General features: G+C 38.3%; 2 protein-coding genes across 3 annotated transcripts in view; one reads left to right on the top strand and one right to left on the bottom strand.

Moving 5' to 3' along the window:
• Nucleotides 1-13,617, top strand: part of ATP10D (ATPase phospholipid transporting 10D (putative)) — a gene marked incomplete at both ends in the record, with an annotated part of 52,463 nt that extends 38,846 nt beyond the window's left edge. Inside the window, 5 exons of the mRNA XM_084233014.1 lie at nucleotides 839-964; nucleotides 2,587-2,787; nucleotides 9,071-9,175; nucleotides 9,940-10,127; nucleotides 13,287-13,617. Coding sequence (XP_084089140.1) covers nucleotides 839-964; nucleotides 2,587-2,787; nucleotides 9,071-9,175; nucleotides 9,940-10,127; nucleotides 13,287-13,617 — 951 coding nt within the window. The remainder of the gene's footprint in view (nucleotides 1-838; nucleotides 965-2,586; nucleotides 2,788-9,070; nucleotides 9,176-9,939; nucleotides 10,128-13,286) is intronic.
• A 4,062-nt stretch (nucleotides 13,618-17,679) lies between these two features.
• The window catches only part of CORIN (corin, serine peptidase), a gene marked incomplete at both ends in the record, with an annotated part of 178,757 nt that continues 178,253 nt past the window's right edge, over nucleotides 17,680-18,183 (bottom strand). For both annotated transcript variants that reach the window (XM_084233149.1, XM_084233150.1), the window contains one exon: nucleotides 17,680-17,862. In XM_084233149.1, coding sequence (XP_084089275.1) covers nucleotides 17,680-17,862 — 183 coding nt within the window. The remainder of the gene's footprint in view (nucleotides 17,863-18,183) is intronic.

Genomic DNA, 18,183 nt, shown 5'->3' with positions numbered 1-18,183 from the left:
TCTTTGTTTACTGGATGAGTCTTATGGTATTTTCCTGGATAATTTTAAGTGTGTGGTTCACTTGGAAATAGAGCCTATCTAGATCATAATAATATATCTTTTCAGTCCTGCAATAACTATGCAGCTTCTGACATGGACAAAAATCTACTGAGATTTCCAATAAAGGACTTAAAGATGCTAAAGAAAGAGGGACAGGGAGAGAAAATGTGGGAGAACAAGACTTGGGGAGGTGGGAGTATCCATGGATGGGTAGCATTTAAGGCACAAAATTCAGATGAAAGTTTGTCCAAAGACTGCTTTTTGTGTATGGAGCAAATGCTGTCAGGGATAGGTGCAATGTGAGGGTAGGGTTTCCTGAGAATTGTAAATTATGGTATCTGTACGAAAGATGAGGAACTCAAATTTCTCTTTACTTGAAATATTATGCAGTTATATAAAGTCATGACCAAAATACTTTTAAATATTTTCCTCCTTGAGGGGAGGTTTATGCACACAGTTTTCAATAAGGAGCTACATTTGCTGAAATTATATCATGAGTGGTAATCAGTGGCAACTCTGGTTTCACACACTGTGTTGGAAAGCTGAGTAGTGACGCCAGACAGCCCAGCACGGCTCTGTTGTTGGGGTATTTTTGGTGGGTGGGGGAGAAGGGGGGATTTTTTTTTTTTTGGTCTGTATATAAAATTTATTTTTACTGAAGTAGCATTGTTTTTGCATATAAATTTTTAAGCTGATTTGACTCCTCTGGGTTCTGCTGGTGTGCTGATGGTTAGGCATGTTGTCTCTTCTGACATGTTTAGCTGACCAGGGTGACCTTCTCTCCCTGTTGCCTCTGCAGGCGGTGATGGCCAGTGACTTTGCTGTGTCTCAGTTTAAACACCTCGGCAAGCTCCTGCTTGTCCACGGGCACTGGTGTTACACACGCCTCTCCAACATGATTCTCTACTTTTTCTACAAGAACGTGGTATGTAGCGCCAGAGAATTTGCTCCCTCTACCCCTTTCCACCTTGCACTCCTGTGTGAGTAAAGGACAAAGAGGAATAATCCTACTCGAAGTTTCTTTGCTTCTGATGGGTTATGAGTGGCCAGGAGCACTCCTGCTGCCTTTCCAGAAATAATCTGGGAATGTGCTGTTTCAGCCGCTGACAGCCAATTGCGAGGCTTGTCCATCTGCTGGTATTTTTTATTCCCTATGCATTTAAATTCAATTAAGTCCTGTCTGGTTCATTTAAAATCCAATTTTTGACCTTCCATAAAAAGGCTGTGACAAGCAGAATTATGAAATGTTTAATGCTGTCTGTCAGTAGAAAATGAAAAGGTTTGCTTCCATTTTACAGGAGATACAGAAAAATGTCTGCTGTTCCCAAACTGATGTCTCCTGTGGTATAATGAAGACACAGATACAGGCAAAAACCTAACATAATGCTTTTTATTAACTTAAGCTGACTGGCACTCCCAGATGCAAGAATTTTCTAGCAAGCCTGTAAAATGTGTCTGTGCTTGGTAGTTATTTGATGGTTAAGGAACTTTAGTTTGATTATGTAGTTCCTATAAGGAGAGAATTTGATTAGAACTCTGACTTATTTTTAGCATACCATTTAAATTTCAGTGTCCACTTTTGTAAAATCAAGCTGACCTTAAAATAAGTCTTGGTTTTTAGGTCAAATTTATTCTTGGTCTTTAAAGTTAACATATAGCTTGTTAATAACAAGCATAAATTTAGATCACTTTTGAGGTACAACTTGTAGGAGAAAAATCAATTCAATTCATGCAAAACTTCATTTTTAGGATATCCCAAATGTGTGATTTAGGTATGTATATGTGTCTGTGTCTCTCTGTCTCTGTCTTCAGTACATAAACTCCTCAGAAAGCTCTCAATATTTACTAATTAGAATTAGTGCATTTGGTCAGTTTAATAAAATAATTTACAAAAAAGTATTTGAAAAATTCCAGCCTCTCTGTCAGAATATGTGAATCTGGGGTGAACTGTGATTTGTCATTAAAAATGATAGGACTTAGAGGTCAATGACTTTTGGAGAGGAGACCCTTTCCCCAATTTTTTTTTAAGATTGTATAAATAAGATTTTATTTATACAAGAGCTGGGTTACAGGCCAGAGGCACAGGAGGGTGAGAGGATTCACCAGACACAGAGCGGGGAACAGAACAGGCAGACTGAGTATAATACACTGCTGAGGGGAGCAGTGGGCACGACAGGAGAGGTCTACCGTGCCATGTGGGTCTCTCCCTGGCAGGCTAGGGATCGAACCCGTGTTGCAGAGGCTGCAGACAGTTTCACGGGGCTGCGCTCAACCCGCTGTGCCATCAGGGAGGCCCTCTCCTAAATTTTTTGTAAAAAATGCCTTTGCAATATCTTGTCTTCTCTATTATGCTATAGTCTATTCCCTCCCCCCCCCCCCTTAACTCCAAATTAAACCCCAGGGTGAAGAAACACTTAATACTAGAGATGTCCCCAGCTGGTAGACAGAGAGGGAGTTAGTTTATTAGTAGTGAAAACACTAGTTTCTAAAATGCCAATTTACTAAGCTGTTGTTTCTAAGATGCCAACGTTCCTCTTTGTGTTCCAGGCCTATGTGAACCTCCTGTTCTGGTACCAGTTCTTCTGTGGGTTTTCAGGAACATCCATGACTGACTACTGGGTCTTGATTTTCTTCAACCTCCTTTTCACATCTGCCCCTCCTGTCATTTATGGTGTTTTGGAGAAAGATGTGTCTGCAGAGACCCTCATGCAACTGCCCGAACTGTACAAGAGTGGTCAGAAGTCAGAGGTAGGTGCTAAAGCCAAAGTGCTGGGACTGATACACTCTGTTGTCAAAGCCAGGGCTTCCCCAGTCAGCCCAGCTCAGGCACTGTGGTTCAGCAGAATGATACAAAACTGTTTTAGTTGTCTGATTGTCTGCAAAGACACTACTAATGTGGCAGATGTTAAATTACTTGTTCCTGGGAAGCACACAGGGAAAACTGTGAAAGGCCTACAGCCAATAACATCTAGCATTTACTAAACCCCACTGTGCCATGTATGGTGTGAACGTTCCCTGTGTCCTATGTATTCACAAAAGTACTTTGAGACAGAACCTGGTATTGTTCCCACCCTAAGGTGAAAAATCTAAACATCAAAGCGATTAAGTAATGTTTCCTAAAACTCCACAGCTTAAAAAAAAAAAAAGCAGAACCAGGATGTGAACCTTTCTCAGTCTGGTTCCAAAGCCAAAGTTAAATTCTTCAAGTTCTATCACCATGCAAAGCAGTGTGGTGATCAACAACTTCCTCTCCCTAAAAATCACGTTTTCCCACCTCCACTTAATAGATCTCTTAGTCCTATCAGTTTTCCTCTGGCACTTCACATATCTATTCCCCCATTTCTATCCTTCTGTCATTGCCCTCATTCTCTCTTACTTAAACGTTTGTTGTAGTTGATTGATGAATTGGGCTATCTTAAAATTCATTTCTAATTTAACTTTCACAAAATTAATAGTAATATTAACATAGCCCTTAATGAATATTTATCCAGTGCTAACATTTATCTAGGGCCTTCTGTGTGCCAGACACTGATCTTCACATGCAGAGATCTGGTCCTCAAAATGACCCTCAAGATGGGTACTGCTGTCAGCCACACTATGTGGATGAGGAAGCTCAGGCACAGGGAGGTATCTCAAATAACCTTCCTGTGTCCTAGAGCTCCTGGGTGGTATAGTTGAGCTTGAGCCTGTGCTTTCTCTCACTACTCTATGCTACAGAAAGAACTTTGACACTATCTTTAGCTTTGGTTCCACCCCCTGTAGAAAGCCAGCCTGTTATCACAAACACAGTCAGGATCATGGGGTCTGAGGTGGACCAGGAACATATAGACACTTATACAGGTACAAAGCTGAGGGGTCAGCCTCATTGGTCTAGTCAGATAATCTCATCTTTTTTTTTCTTTTAAAGATTTATTTATTTATACAATCACTGGGTACAGTCAGAAGCGTGGGAGGGTGAGAGAATTCACAAGAGCCAGAGCGGGGAACAGAACAGGCAGACTGATGAAATACACTACTGAGGGGAGCAGTGGGCATGGCAAGAGAGGTCTGCGCACCATGTGGGACCCTTGCCGGTGGCCGGGGATCGAACTGGTGCTGCAGAGGCTGCGGGCAGCTTCACAACCCAGCGCTCAACCGCTGCGCCACCAGGGGAGGCCCAGATAATCTCATCTTGAGAAGAAAACTTAGTTGGAGCCCCTTCTGTTGCAAGTGACAGAAAACCAGTTCAAACTGGCTTAGTGAAAAAGGAAAAACTTTTGGCTCACACAGCTGCAAAGACCAGAAGAAAGGGTGACAGAACACTGCTATTCTGTAAATTTCTTGATTATGACTTAGCCTAGTTCGAGCTGCATGCCTGTTCCTATGTTGCTCACTGTGGCTAGAAAGATCATTTTCTCACTGACCAGGGACTTATGGTGTTCTTGAGGACAGAGCTGAATGAAGCCCATGCACAAGACTGGCAAGAAGGGTTTCCTGAAGAAGCACTGACAGACACAAATGAGACCAACATAAGAATCTGTGTGTTGCAGATTCTGAAGACATTGGCCCAGAACAGTAAATAGAAATAACAGGTTATGTTTGGCATGAGTTTAGTTCTGATTATGGTGTGTGACCTTGGTAAGCTATTTAACTTGCTGGTACTTCAAACTTTTTACTTCATGGAGATGGTATGAGGATGAAGACACTACATGTGAAAATTCCAGTCATATTGTTACTGGCAAGGTAAACCCTCCAGAATTAATCATAAATTTGAGGACATTTTGACCGTGAAAAGATGCACTCATTTCCAACAGTATATGTTATTCTGACTTGAACTGTCTTTTCAGACTGGAGAGTAACTTGATGCCCTTGGGCTACCAAGAACTGCCAACACTCAGAAGTCACACATTCAGCTGTCAGGGAAGAAGAAATCCTTATAATCCTTTAATGTCATCTAGTCCATTCAGATCAACAAACCGTATGGGCTTTTCTTAAAGGAGTCCAATCTGAGTTAGAATTCAAGAAGGGTAGGGTGTAGGGATGTAGGGTTCATATTAATGAAGTTTGTCCTGCACCCCAGGACAAGTTAAATTCCAGGTCCAGTGGAGGGTAAAGGGAGGAATATTTAAAGTTTTTGTAACTATTGTTTTAAAAGCCCATTTATACAGACTGGACTTTGTAATCAGTCCTTACCTTGGAAGAGTTGAGGTCATTGCTTCCCACTGTTGAATTCCATTTTCATTACTTCTCTCATATGTTCTATTGAGCTGGCCAGTTTTATAATACAAGTAATAAAAGGCAGATTCCTAGCATGTGGCTATTGATGAAAGGTAATTAATTGATTTCATTGATTCCACCTTGTAGAAGAGTTGTCCTTTCTTTGAACTTGGCTTCCAAACAAATTATGGTTTGTGCTTATGCCATTTCCTGTCTTCAGGATCATGAAATATACTCTCTGGTGTTATAGAATCGCTCTCCTTTAGAGGAGATATGTCTGGAAGGCTGCAGCCAGAGGCTTCCTTTCCAAGAAGCTGTCATCTACTGCCCATCTCTCATCACCTGCACAGTCTTCTCTCTGGCTTGGACTTCATGTCCATATTTCAATTTCTCTTCTTTTTTTTTTAAAGACTTATTTATTTATGCATACAAGAACTGGGGTACAGGCCAGAGGTGCATGTTCACCAGAGACAGAGTGGGTGAAAATGCACTGCAGACTGACTGAAAATGCACTGCTGAGGGGAGTAGTGAGCCAGATAGGAGAGGTCTGCTGCACCTTGTGGATAGCTCCCTGGCTGGCTGGGGATTGAACTGCTGCTACAGAGGCTGTGGATAGCTTCACAGTGCTGTGCTTAACCCCTTGCACCACGAGGGAGGCCCCAGATTTCAATTTCTGGGAGATCCCATTAGCTAATCCCTCAATCTCTCATTTCACTTACCCTTGACCCTTCTCTGTCTACTTCCCTAACATTCCCTTACTCATGTGACTATGGAGAAATTGTATTCTTACCACTTTACTATAGGTTTTTGGAGCCATCCCTATTCTTCCAGAAGCAAGAGTTCCTATTTTAATTTCTCCCCAAATTGTTCTCTCTTGTTCAGTGATGTTTTGGTTGCCCCTTCAGCTCTGTCACATTCTCTTCCGCCATTTGCCTGTGCTCTGTTTAAATTTTATAGGCTGTTGGATGAAGAAAGACAGGTAAAATATCCCATCATTTCCAATGAGAAAACAGTCAAAGGGGATATGGAGAGAAGTAGACTGACTAGAGACAATGAATCTTCATTACTTTGATTTCCCAGAGAACAAAGAGATTTGAAAAAAAAGGTGGGGATAGAAAAATTCCAAGTGTAGTCTTTTGAAGAATGGGAGAATACATAAGGAGAATTTGTAAATTTGTAAAATGTTGCTGTTTAAGAGACAATTGGATGTTTTCAAGGAAATTTCAGCCTCTTTTTGCATTAGAAAGGAAGTAAGATTAAGAACATGTTAAAAAAAAACAACTAGCTCAAGGATATGATACATGTGTTGCCATTTTCATCTGTGGTGGATATCATTAATAAATAATAGTATTCTGTTCTGCTGGGTCTGGAAGCAGTCTCAGATTCCATTCAGTCAGAATTGGTTCTTGTTAGAAAACCTTTTCAACTACTTGACTAATGTCTCTTCTTGATCTTTTTCTTTCTACCAACTTTTGGTAGGTGGCAGTTTAGCCTATGAAAAGCAATAGAAGAATTTATTAATCCACAAGTATTTGTTGAGTACCTACTATGTTCCAAACACTATTTTAATCATTTGAATATAAGAATCAAGTACCAGACTTGAGGAAAGGTAATTAATTATGAGGCATACATTCTGGTGAGAGAACAAGAAAATCATAAGGTAAACAAATAAGATTAATTCTGATTGTGACAAGAGATTTCTAAGTCTGTCACAGTAGTAAGTGATTGGATGGGCATAGCTTTCAGGTTGATCTAGGGATGTCTCTGTGAGAAAATGATATTTGAACTAGGATATAAGTATGAACTGCTGGTCATATGGGAGAGCCAGGGTACAGAATCCTTGGTGTAGAGAATAGCACAGGTAAAGTCTTAGGAAAGAATAAGCTTGGCCAGTTTGAGGAATGGAGGAAGATATGTGTGGCAGAGCATAATGAATAAGGGTAAGAATGGTAAGAGGTGACCTTGGAGAGCAGAGGTGACCCATCTGGAGAGCTGGGGCTTCAGTGGGTAAACTGTGCAAGACCCTATAGGCCATGGGAAGGAACTTTAGGTGTACTGGAAATGCAATGTTGTGGAAGGCACTGGAGGGATTAGAAGGGGTCAATTTGATTAATTAAGGAGTGGCATGACTATTATATATTAAATTACAAAAACATGATTGCTATGGAAAGATTGGATTAGGGTAGGAGAGGAAGCAGAGAGGTCAATAAGATGGTTTTTCATCATTCATAGAGAGGGTTGTTGGTGAATTGGGGTGAAGGGAAGAGTGGAGATAGAAGTGGATGGGTTTGGAGACATTTTTGAAATAGCACTTTCTGATCAACAGGAAATAGAAAGTTAATCCTACTATCTCAATTTCAGGTTGATTTAAGACTGATCCAATAATAAAACAACAGGACTAAAGAGGAATTCCTTAAAGAATTTCCATGTTTTAATTTTTGAAGTGTCCTTCAACCATCATTCCTCTACCATTATTTATAAATCCCTTCTGTTTTGTGGAAAAAATCAAGGAATAGACTGGCTCTTGATCCTTATTAATCTTATCCTTTCCCAATATCTGTTTCATTTTCAGGCATACTTACCCCTCACCTTCTGGATTACTTTGTTGGATGCCTTTTATCAAAGCCTGGTCTGCTTCTTTGTTCCTTACTATGTGAGTCCTCGTTTGCTCAAAATATTTGTTATCAATGTATTAGTGTTGCTTCTTGCCACCAGTGTCAGCATATAGAATGGGTATATTTGCATAGACTGCTCAAATGATGAAGTTGATTATTAACTGACTAAATTATAACATTAACCCTCCAACTCTGAAATATGTAGATAATAGTTTCAATTCGGAGAGTGAAGTGCCTAGTTGAATCCTATTGGGTCTCTTTTTAGCCCTGTACTTCTTGATAATTTTCATCAGTTACTTAAATAAAATTGAATGTGTAGCCATATAATTAGATAAGGCAAAACCAGAGAGGCAAAGTCAGAATATGAAAGCTATTATTAGAAAGCGCTGAACCAATTCTGCCAGATGACATATAATTTAAGGTCTTAGAAGTAGTCTCCTAAAACTGAAAAAAAAAAAAAAAGGTTAAATGCAAAGACTAGAAGACTGGGACTAAATTAAAGAAAATGTGTAAAAATTAATTAAAAACTTAAGCCAGCATTGAGCACAAAGTAGCATGATAATAGCTACTTAACCACACACACCCTTCCCCAAAAGAAAATACTAACTTGAACATGGATGGACAACAAAAGAATGAAAAAAGTCTATAAATTAGTAATTTTCATTCTTTATTGCTATAAAATAATTTTAATTAATCCAGCCAGACTGTTCTGGATATACTGCATTTTAGGAGGAATGTAGAGAGGCAATGTGAAGTGTATTTGAAAGAGAATGGTTAGAATTGTAAAGATTAGAAAATCGCATCATTTGAGGAAGGCTTTAAGCATAGGAAGATGAATATTAGAGAGGAGATATTTATCTAGCAGAGCTATAAACTCAGGATGGTCCATAATGGCTGCTTCCAACGTTTGCAGCTCTGTTCTGTGGAATATATTGGCATTTCTCTATACCTTAAAGATCTAGCAGCATCAATATAAGTTTCCAGGAGGATGAATTATGATTCAGAATGAAGAGGAATTCCACCTGAGAAGTTCAAAGAGTAGGTGACTCTTCGGGAAAGAATCAGTCTCATTTTTCTAGAAACATTCAAATTTATTCTCAGTGACCCATTGTGAGAGACAAGGGACTTAACCCTCCACTGTAGAATAAAGTGGTGATACTCATACCCCTGCATGGGTGTCACCCTCTACAATCACCCCCTGTTGTCTGGTTTCTTTGTAGACCTACCAGGATTCAGACATTGACATCTTCAGCTTTGGAAACCCTCTGAACACAACTGCTCTGTTTATCATTCTCCTCCACCTGGTAATTGAAAGCAAGAGTTTGGTGAGTACTTTTCCTGTCTCTTAAATAACCTGAACCCTTATGTTTGAGTCAATACCTCTTATTAGCAGCAACCCTGCTAAGTTCCTGCCTAGAAAACAGGTGGCAGTGAGAAGAATAATGACTCCTAGAAGAAGAGGGATCGTTGGCTTCTCTTGTTGATCACTGAGGTCCTTATGCTGAGGTTGATGTGCAACCACAGAAAGTGGAAACTCTCCTGCTTGGTCCCCCGGATGTGATATCTATGGTAGATGATTGATGGATTGTGAGGCAGACTGGAGAAACAATTACCCTTCGATGGCCAGCATTCCTCAAGACCAAACTAACACTTCTCAGCTGAAATAAAAGGAGGTGTTATGTCTCTTCACATAACTGGAATCAGCCCTTTGAAACATAAATCATATCTTTTGCTCTCTGCTTAAAACCCTTCAGTTTATGATTATACTTGAAATAAAATCTGAAAACCCAAGACTACATGGATTGACCATGTCCTTACCAATAAGTTAAATGAAAGCTGGGTGCAGAGGAGAACAGTGGCTGTAATTAAAGGGTGTGTCATTAAAGAATTTCTCATCCCAGGGGGTGCTAGAGTCCATGGCCACTGAACATCCCTTGGATGACAATATAAGTCATCCATTCTGAGACTAAAGAGCTTCCCTTCCAGTTCTTTCTCACCACCTTACTGCCCCCTCCTACCTCCTTGTAGGTTTTGACCTGGTGCCCTTTGACTTTAATTTCCTCATTCCCCTGCTCTTCTTGTATTGCAGACTTGGATCCACATGCTGGTCATTGTTGGCAGCATTTCATCTTATTTTTTCTTTGCCTTGGTTTTTGGAGCCATGTGTGTAACTTGCAACCCACCATCCAACCCCTACTGGATTATGCAGAATCACATGCTGGATCCAATATACTACTTTGTTTGCATCCTCACAACCTGTGTTGCTCTTCTGCCCAGGTAGGCTATTTGCTTTATCACCAAAAAAAAAAAAAAAAAAAAAGTGAAATCATAGACTTGGAATTCTTTAAGCAACCACTAAGTACACATGGCAGACCATGCAGTCTCATCATGGAGATGTCTGTGTAGTACTTAAAATATTGGTTTTAAATATTTGCCAGCAAAACAAAGTTTTAGCAAACTGGGAGGTTTCTTTGTGTCATGGAAAATTCTAATGCTGATCTGTCACGGAATAGTGCACAGGGGTAGGGCAGCTCTGCTTCACAAGGTTATCCAAGGACCTACCACTTTTCTTAGATCTCTTTTGTTCTGCCATCTCATGAGGGTGTTGCCTTTGACTGTCTGGTTGAAGATGAGTCACCGTCAGCACATCCTTGTCCGTGCCTGCAGGAGGGAAGAGAGAGAATTAGAAATCAAGCAACTTCACTTTCTCCTCTCTTATTTGCTCTCCCTCTCCCTCTCTTACTGTGTGAATGGCTAAGATCTGGGGGTTTCTATAAGGTTTCATTTATCCTGCCTGTTTCAGTTTTACTCGATTTCTAACATTGTCTGGAATAGAAATGCCTGGAAACTATGCATGGGGTTTTAACCTACAGATTATTTGAACATGGGGTTCTTCATTTTTATAGTTTTATGAACTCTGTTTAGCTGAAAATGCAAGAGCTAATAGTTGTCCTACCTTATTGAACATGATAGGAGAATCAAAATGGTGATTTCACATTATTTTCTACACTTGATCTTAGCCAAAAGGCCGAGAAGCGATATCACATTATTTTCTAAAAGGCTAGGTCACTTGTGGTACACAGGCCAAAGCTGGCCTGCCACCTGTTTTTGTAAATAAAAGTTTATTAAAATGTTGCCATGCTCATTAATTTATGTATTGTCGATGATGACTGCTTTTGTACCACAACAGGGAGCTCAATAGTTCCAACAAAAACTGTCTGGCTTGCAAAACTTGAAACGTCACTAGCTAACCTATTGGAAAAGCTTGTCAGTCCCACCAAAATACCATTAAAAGGCACAATGGGCAGCAACCCTTTATGGGTGACCGTTATCCCTTCTATAAGTGAGGCATAAGAAAACCCACCATAGTTGTTCTATGGTAATAGTTATATACTTAATATCCCCATTAAACTGAGATGCTTTTGTATTGTGCACCCTTATTACTTTCAGAAGAAAAACCAGAAGTGAACTTGTAGAATTTATGAAGAAACAAATACTTTAAAGTTATGGCCATAAAGAATCCCTGCAGTAGAATTAACAGTACAAGTCCATGTAATATTGTGATAAGCTGAAGATGACGCCCTGAAAGACGTCCTGTGAATGTTACCTTATGGACCAAAAAAAGACTTTGCAAATATGATTAAGTTAAGGATCTTAAAATAGGGAGATTGTCCTGGATTATCTGGGTGGACCTCAAATGCAATCACAAGTGCCCTTAAAAGTGGGAGGCAGAGGGAAATATGACAGACCGGGGCAGGCACTTTGTGTGGAAGAGATTTTGGCCAGCAGTCAAGGAGTATTGGCAGCCATCAGAAGCTAGACAGGGAAGAATGGATTCTCCCCTAGATCCTCTAGAGGGGGCGTAGCCTTTCTTTCTTTTTTTTTTTTAATTATTATTACTATTTTTTAAGAATCACAGACTTTTTTTTAAAGATTTATTTATTTATGCATACAAGAACTGGGGTACAGGCCAGAAGTGTAGGGGGCGAGAGGATTCATCAGAGACAGAGTGGGGAACAGCACAGGCAGATTGAAATACACTGCTGAGGGGAGCAGCGGGTGAGTCAGGAGAGGTTTGCTGCACCATGTGGGTTGTTCCCTGGCCAGGGATCGAACTCATGCTGCAGTGGCTGCAGATAACTTCATAGGTTTTGTCTTAACCCCTTGTGCCACTAGGGAGGCCCCTATTTTTTTTTTTTTACATCATTGTTCATTTTTAAGCAATATTTGCTTTCTAACACATTGATTTTAACTCAATGAAACTGATTTCAGAATTCCTGACCTTCATAATTGTGAGAGGATAAATTGTTGTTGCTCTAAGCATCAAATTTGTGTTAATTTGTTGTAGCAGCCATGGGAACCTGAAGCAGACTTGGAAATGTTTTGAAATAGGATAATGGACAGGTAATGGAAGAACTTTGAGGCACATGATTGGAAAACTATTAGGCTTTCTTAAAAAAAAAACTGTAGCCAATATTTACTATAGAAATATTGACACCAAAGTTACTGCTGTGAGGATTCCAGAGAAAGTGACAAGAGAAAGCCATATATAGAGAAAGCCATATTTTAGAAAAGACATATAGCATCATAAGATAAACAGAACATTAGTAGAAATATGAATGTTAAGGCACTGTTTGTGAGGATTCAGAAATAAATGAGAAACATGCTATGGAAAATGAGGAACCGGAATCTTTGCCACATGTCAGAAAACATAGCTAAATTGTGTTCTACTGTGATACAGAAAATAAAATTTGTAAATGATAGGTTTGGAATATTTAGCTAAGATTTCTATGCAAAGTTGTGAAGTTCAGCTTATCTGGATTTCTAAAGTTGCTAAAAGTTAGAAGTATGCTCTAGCAAGAAGACCAAGAGTATAGCTGGAAACAGGCTAATTCTGAAGACTGGGTGTGTAAATCATAGATCCCTTCAACCATCTCAGCAGCCACCAGAAGATGAACTGAGATTCTACAGAAAAGATCTGCGTTTTAATGACATAAAGCCCCAAGACATACATTGGAGACCCCCATGTGTTTTGAGAATGCTATAGCAGTGCAAGCACTGTCAACTTGAACTGAAAGGGACAAGTCTACGGTAATTTGTTATAGTAGCCAGAGGAAACTAATAGCTAGTGTTTTTTAAACATTTGCTAGATGTCAATACTCTGCTTTTCATTTATTATCTTTTAACCTAACATTAACCCTATTAGGTAGCACAGATTTCTTTAATAAGCACTTACCAGACACTAAATATTTTCCAAGTGCTTTACAAATATTAATTAATGTAATACTGTTATCTCCTTCTAATAGTTTATCTTCTCTCGTTACCAAAAAGTGACAAGTGACCACAGACCTTTTATTCTTTCTAGCCAGTGAGCATCTTTTGTGTTCCATGATGCCTCTGAGGTTAATGTAATTCTGTGATGCTTTTGTCACCTAGGTTTATATACCGAGTTCTTCAGGGATCCCTGTTTCCATCTCCAGTTTTGAGGGCTAAGCACTACGACAAACTGAGTCCAGAGGAAAGGATTAAAGCTCTGAAGAAGTGGAAAGGTGCTTTAAAGGTGGGTCAAATGACACCTAAGTATGCTGACCACTCAGCTGCCAAGTCAGAGAGACAACCCATGTCTGATTCTTCTGGAGTTTTTGCAATGATGTCAACAACTTCTTGTAATGTTGAGCAAGGACACTTGTCTGTATCTGAAACTGCTTTAGATTTAGACTACTCAGAAACAAATGCTTTAGGGATGGCTGGACACTCAAAGGATTAAAAAGCAGGTTACCTTCCTTGGAGTTGCAAGTATTCCTATAAGTTTGGAAGAGAGACTTTGAAGAGGCACTTCTATCAAGCATGAATGTCTTGGATTTTTCTGGACTTGGAAAAACCCATGTGATGACCTTTATTGTATGCGTATAGATACATTTCCATAAGAGAATAGTTTGACCAGGCAGAATTTAAGGAAGTGAAGTTTTTAATTTATGATCAAATGCTTCTATGAAACTTTTTGGATTTTATAAAAGCACTTTGATTGTTTTAGAATATAAACATTTTCAAGGGGATTCATTTGAGATTTATTTATTATTTTGGGAAGATTCTAGGAAAATGCTTCAAATGAGCAGACTCCAATCTGAGTTATTTTTCAATTAAGAAAAGGGAGTTTATAGATTAATTAGTTAGAACTCAGAGGAGATTTCCATATGCAAAAATGTTACAAATGGTTAATTTCCCGAGAAAAAGTTGTAAGAACCTTTTAAGTAACAAAAAAGGACAAAAATTGAACTACTTAAAATACAGTTAGTAATAACAACAGCTTACTTCCTATAGGAAGATGCCTTTGATCTTCTCACTGAAGATGTTAGGTGTATCTTTCTTCATTTCAGTGTTCTTCTGAGGAGGAGTCTTTACTGGAAAGGGGCAGGCAGATGCCATCATTTATAGGAACTTGTTCCTCTCTCAGCTTCCAGTCAAACGAAGACCCTTCTTGAGGTCTGCCTCTGTGTAGATGTTATAATGGAGAAACAGATTCAGAGATAAGGCAAACAGAATCAGCTGAGCTGACGCAAATTTCTAATTTCTAAAACTGCTAAGAGCCTGACTAAAATGAGACAATTTCAAAACCATTAAAAGAGGTCATGTGAGGGATCATAGTCTTTACTATGACCTTACAACACCAGAGTGTTGTAACAGATATTATGAATTGATACTAAAATGGATGGTTTTCAGTAGGATTCCAAGAATTTTTTTAATGCATTTTTAGGACTGGAATGTCTATAGCAATTTAACTGCTGTTATAAATCATCTATGCTGTTTTTAGTTGAAACAAAGAGTCCAGGTGATACTATAATAAGGTCATGTATTCTTAAATTCTTTTAAAATTCACCTGAAAATTGTCAGCTACCTATCACCCAGAATTTCCTTCATGAAATAGCCATGTTCATGTTCTCTATCTATAACAAGGTCTTCTTAATGACTATTAAACTGTTATTCTCAGGGCTTCCTCTACTTCCTGCCTACTGTCCTGGTCTGACTTTGTTTTTTTGTAGTCTTATGATATTATTGCAAATGTCTTTTATATATACTGTGATTTCTAGAATTTTCAAAATCCCGTATGACCAGTGGAAGTAGCTTTCTGCTTCCTTTGTTTTTTTAACAAACAGTTTAATAAATAATGTGTACTGAAAAACTGTCATCACTCTTGAAGACACGCACTGCATCCAGCTGTAATTGGTACCAGAACTTAGAAGGAAAATCTCAAACCTTTTACCAGAATATTGTTTTGGCCTTTTTTCTTATGGAAAAATCAATGATACCATCTGTTATCTTCAGCAGTTGTTAATCATTCCCTGAGATCAACATCTTAAAAATAAAAATGTAGAGAGATAGTCACTTGTAAATAAAGGATGAGAATCTAAGGATAAAAAGAATAGTCAAAAAGACAAAAAAAGGTCAATCCCGAGCAAAGGAAATACCTGTTAATTTAAGTAGAGGAAAGTGATCTGTGTGGTCATTTTATGGGGCCTCAATCTTATAACTTTATCTATAGTTATCTATAATTATAATCAAAATCCCTAGAGCTCTGAAACCCGAAAATTTTTTCATAAAATTAGCCACAAACTCAATTCCCTAACATATATGAGACTATATACTTAATGCAATTTTTGTATATTTTTATGTGTATCATTTATTAAATGTTTGAAAAATTCTGGATTTTGAAACAAATTTGGCCCTCAGGTAAAAGAAATTTGAGAATGGATTAAACTTTAAAGCAGCTCATTTTAAAAAGAATAACTTTTACACAAAGTTACCCAAGGTGAGGTGGGTCTATTACATTTTAGTATTAAACACATTTCCTTGAGTTTTGGGGTGGGGGGCAAGTGTTATATCATTACTCCCAGGAACCAAGAAAAACTGATGACAAAATGTGTTATACATATTTGGGGATGTAATTTTACCACAAAAAAATTGATAAAATCTTTGGATCAGGTTCCCCAAATACACTCTAGACACTAAAATTCCCTGTATTCTTACCAGGGCTAAAATTTTTCCTGGACACTCAATGGGTGATTTCAGACTACTAGCAATCTCTCAGACTAATCAGAAAATCATCTATCTGTGCTATAAAAAGCAGGTTCGTGTGAGAGGTAAGAGGTAAATTTTGGCTGGAAGCTTAGTGGCAACTATTACAATGATGACAGTTTTCTGGGACTTGCTATTCACGCTCTCTATCCATCAAAAACAAAAACAATATTACATTCATTTTATTTGCATCATGGATTATTTAAAATAAGAACAATATATACATTTTGCTGAACACAAATTGAGGCACGCTATAGTAGTTATGTGAAGTCTGTATCTACACCTATAACAAAATTGACATGTTCTTAAACTTTCATAGAATTGTGACTACAATTCAATTGCTGGATTTCACATTCTCAATAGGTTTATACAAACTACAGAACAGGAGATGAATAACATGGAAAGTGTCAGGACAACTTTTTGAATTTCAAACACGTATATACAGCAAAGAGTACAAAAATACATGTATAAAATTGCAGGTAGTCTCTGTGGAATGCTGAGGCAGTCCAGGTTGCTGGTGTGGTGAGTAGGCAGTCCTACTTCTTGAAAAGGCATTTGGATGTTGCAAAATGAACTTACCTAATTCAATTAGGTAGATGTGAACATTTGTGTTTGGAACTTTTTAGTGTGGAAAAATACTTAAATCACTAATTACTTCAGAAACCAATGTGCGTCAAGTGGTCTAGTGCTTAATAGCATTTAAAATTTTAATTATCAATGGGGCATAATGGCAACACCAGCTATTAAATATCTTTCAAGGAAAATTACAAAATCTTTTACTCCATGCAGTCTTACTTTGCTTTGAGATACATTTCTGTGACTTTTTGGTATGGACAAACATTGGAAAATATTTCATTGGGAATAGGGTGTAATTTTCTTTTTTAAAAAAATTGCACATCATCAGTCTAAAGTAGTTCCCCTTTGCCAAAGTTTAAACTTCAATGTTACCTAGGAAGAACAAAATATTTCCCCTGAATATTTTCCAAGTCATGGACATCTCAGTTAGCCAGCTGATTATCACTGAACAAGCCCCAAAGAGTCTATGGAGAATTTTCTATAAAATCACAACTTTTATTTAAATTCAGAATGGGCAGTCTTAGAAAGTTAAGTGCTAATGTTGATATTTAAAGAGCTTTGTGTTCACTATCTCTTGCTATTTAAGCTACTTAAATGGTTGGTACTTGTCTTTTACCTCTGACTGCCTTTCACAAGTACTTAGAATGAAGCAAACTCTTGAAAAGTAATAGTAAATAATTTAAAAGTAAATTATCTGGGTTATTAATGAAGCAAGCTTCCAACTTAATGTTGAAATCTGCCGCTATGTTATTGTGCTTAAAAACAAGAGTTAGCATAGCTTCGTTAGCCTGAATCTGGAGCTTGATGTCCTTTATGTGATCGGATAAAAGGGAATTTTCAATAACCTGTCACCTAAGCACCTGCGTTATTCTAACTCTCTCAAGAATTGATCCTTTCACACTACAATCATGGTTAGGCCTGGCCACAGGACAAAAGCTGCTTTGCTTAGTTTTTTTGTTTTTTTTTTTTAATGACTTTCATTAAATTTGAAATAAGAGAAAGTTGAAAAAAAAAAGTTGAATCAAATCAAACCAAAACACACATGAGCACAGTACAGTGTGCAGTGAACATCCCTGCCCATGAAAAGTGCTTCTGTACAATTCTCCGCAGGAGATTCCCACAGTCGAGAAGGCCATTTTCTTTGAGTATAGCTGGCTAAAGTCTTTGATCATCTTTGGAATTAGTTTAGGAGAAAGGTATGGATATATATTTGTCTTTTAATCCAGTCGACGAAGTATGACACGTTGCTATAAACTCCAGGTCCCAGGACTTTGGAAAAGCAGATCGAACCCCATGAAGTTAAACCAAATAATGTCCACTGTCCTCGAGGCTGCTCACAAACAAGAGGCCCGCCGCTGTCACCCTGTAATGAAGGGCAGTGGGCGTTAGTCACTGGGACTTCAGAGTCCTCCAGTGTCCATGTTGTCCCACTGGTACAATGAAGCCAAATCAAATTATTTATTGGAAAATTTTCACAAAGCTTTTACTGTCAGCCTATGGTGGAGCATGCTTTCCACCACACCAATGGAAACTTCAAATGAATGTGTTAAGATATAATCTTTACAAGGCTAGGGGTGCCCATGGAAAGGATATTCCTTCAATGAAATCAGAAGACATTAAATTTCTGCACTTACCAAAATATTAAATGTGTTTAATTTAGTGTATCAGAACTGATTCTTTCATA

This window comes from Talpa europaea (assembly GCF_964194135.1).
Source record: "Talpa europaea genome assembly, chromosome: 5".
Lineage (NCBI taxonomy): Eukaryota > Metazoa > Chordata > Mammalia > Eulipotyphla > Talpidae > Talpa > Talpa europaea.
This window is presented reverse-complemented; position numbering and strand designations above follow the sequence as displayed.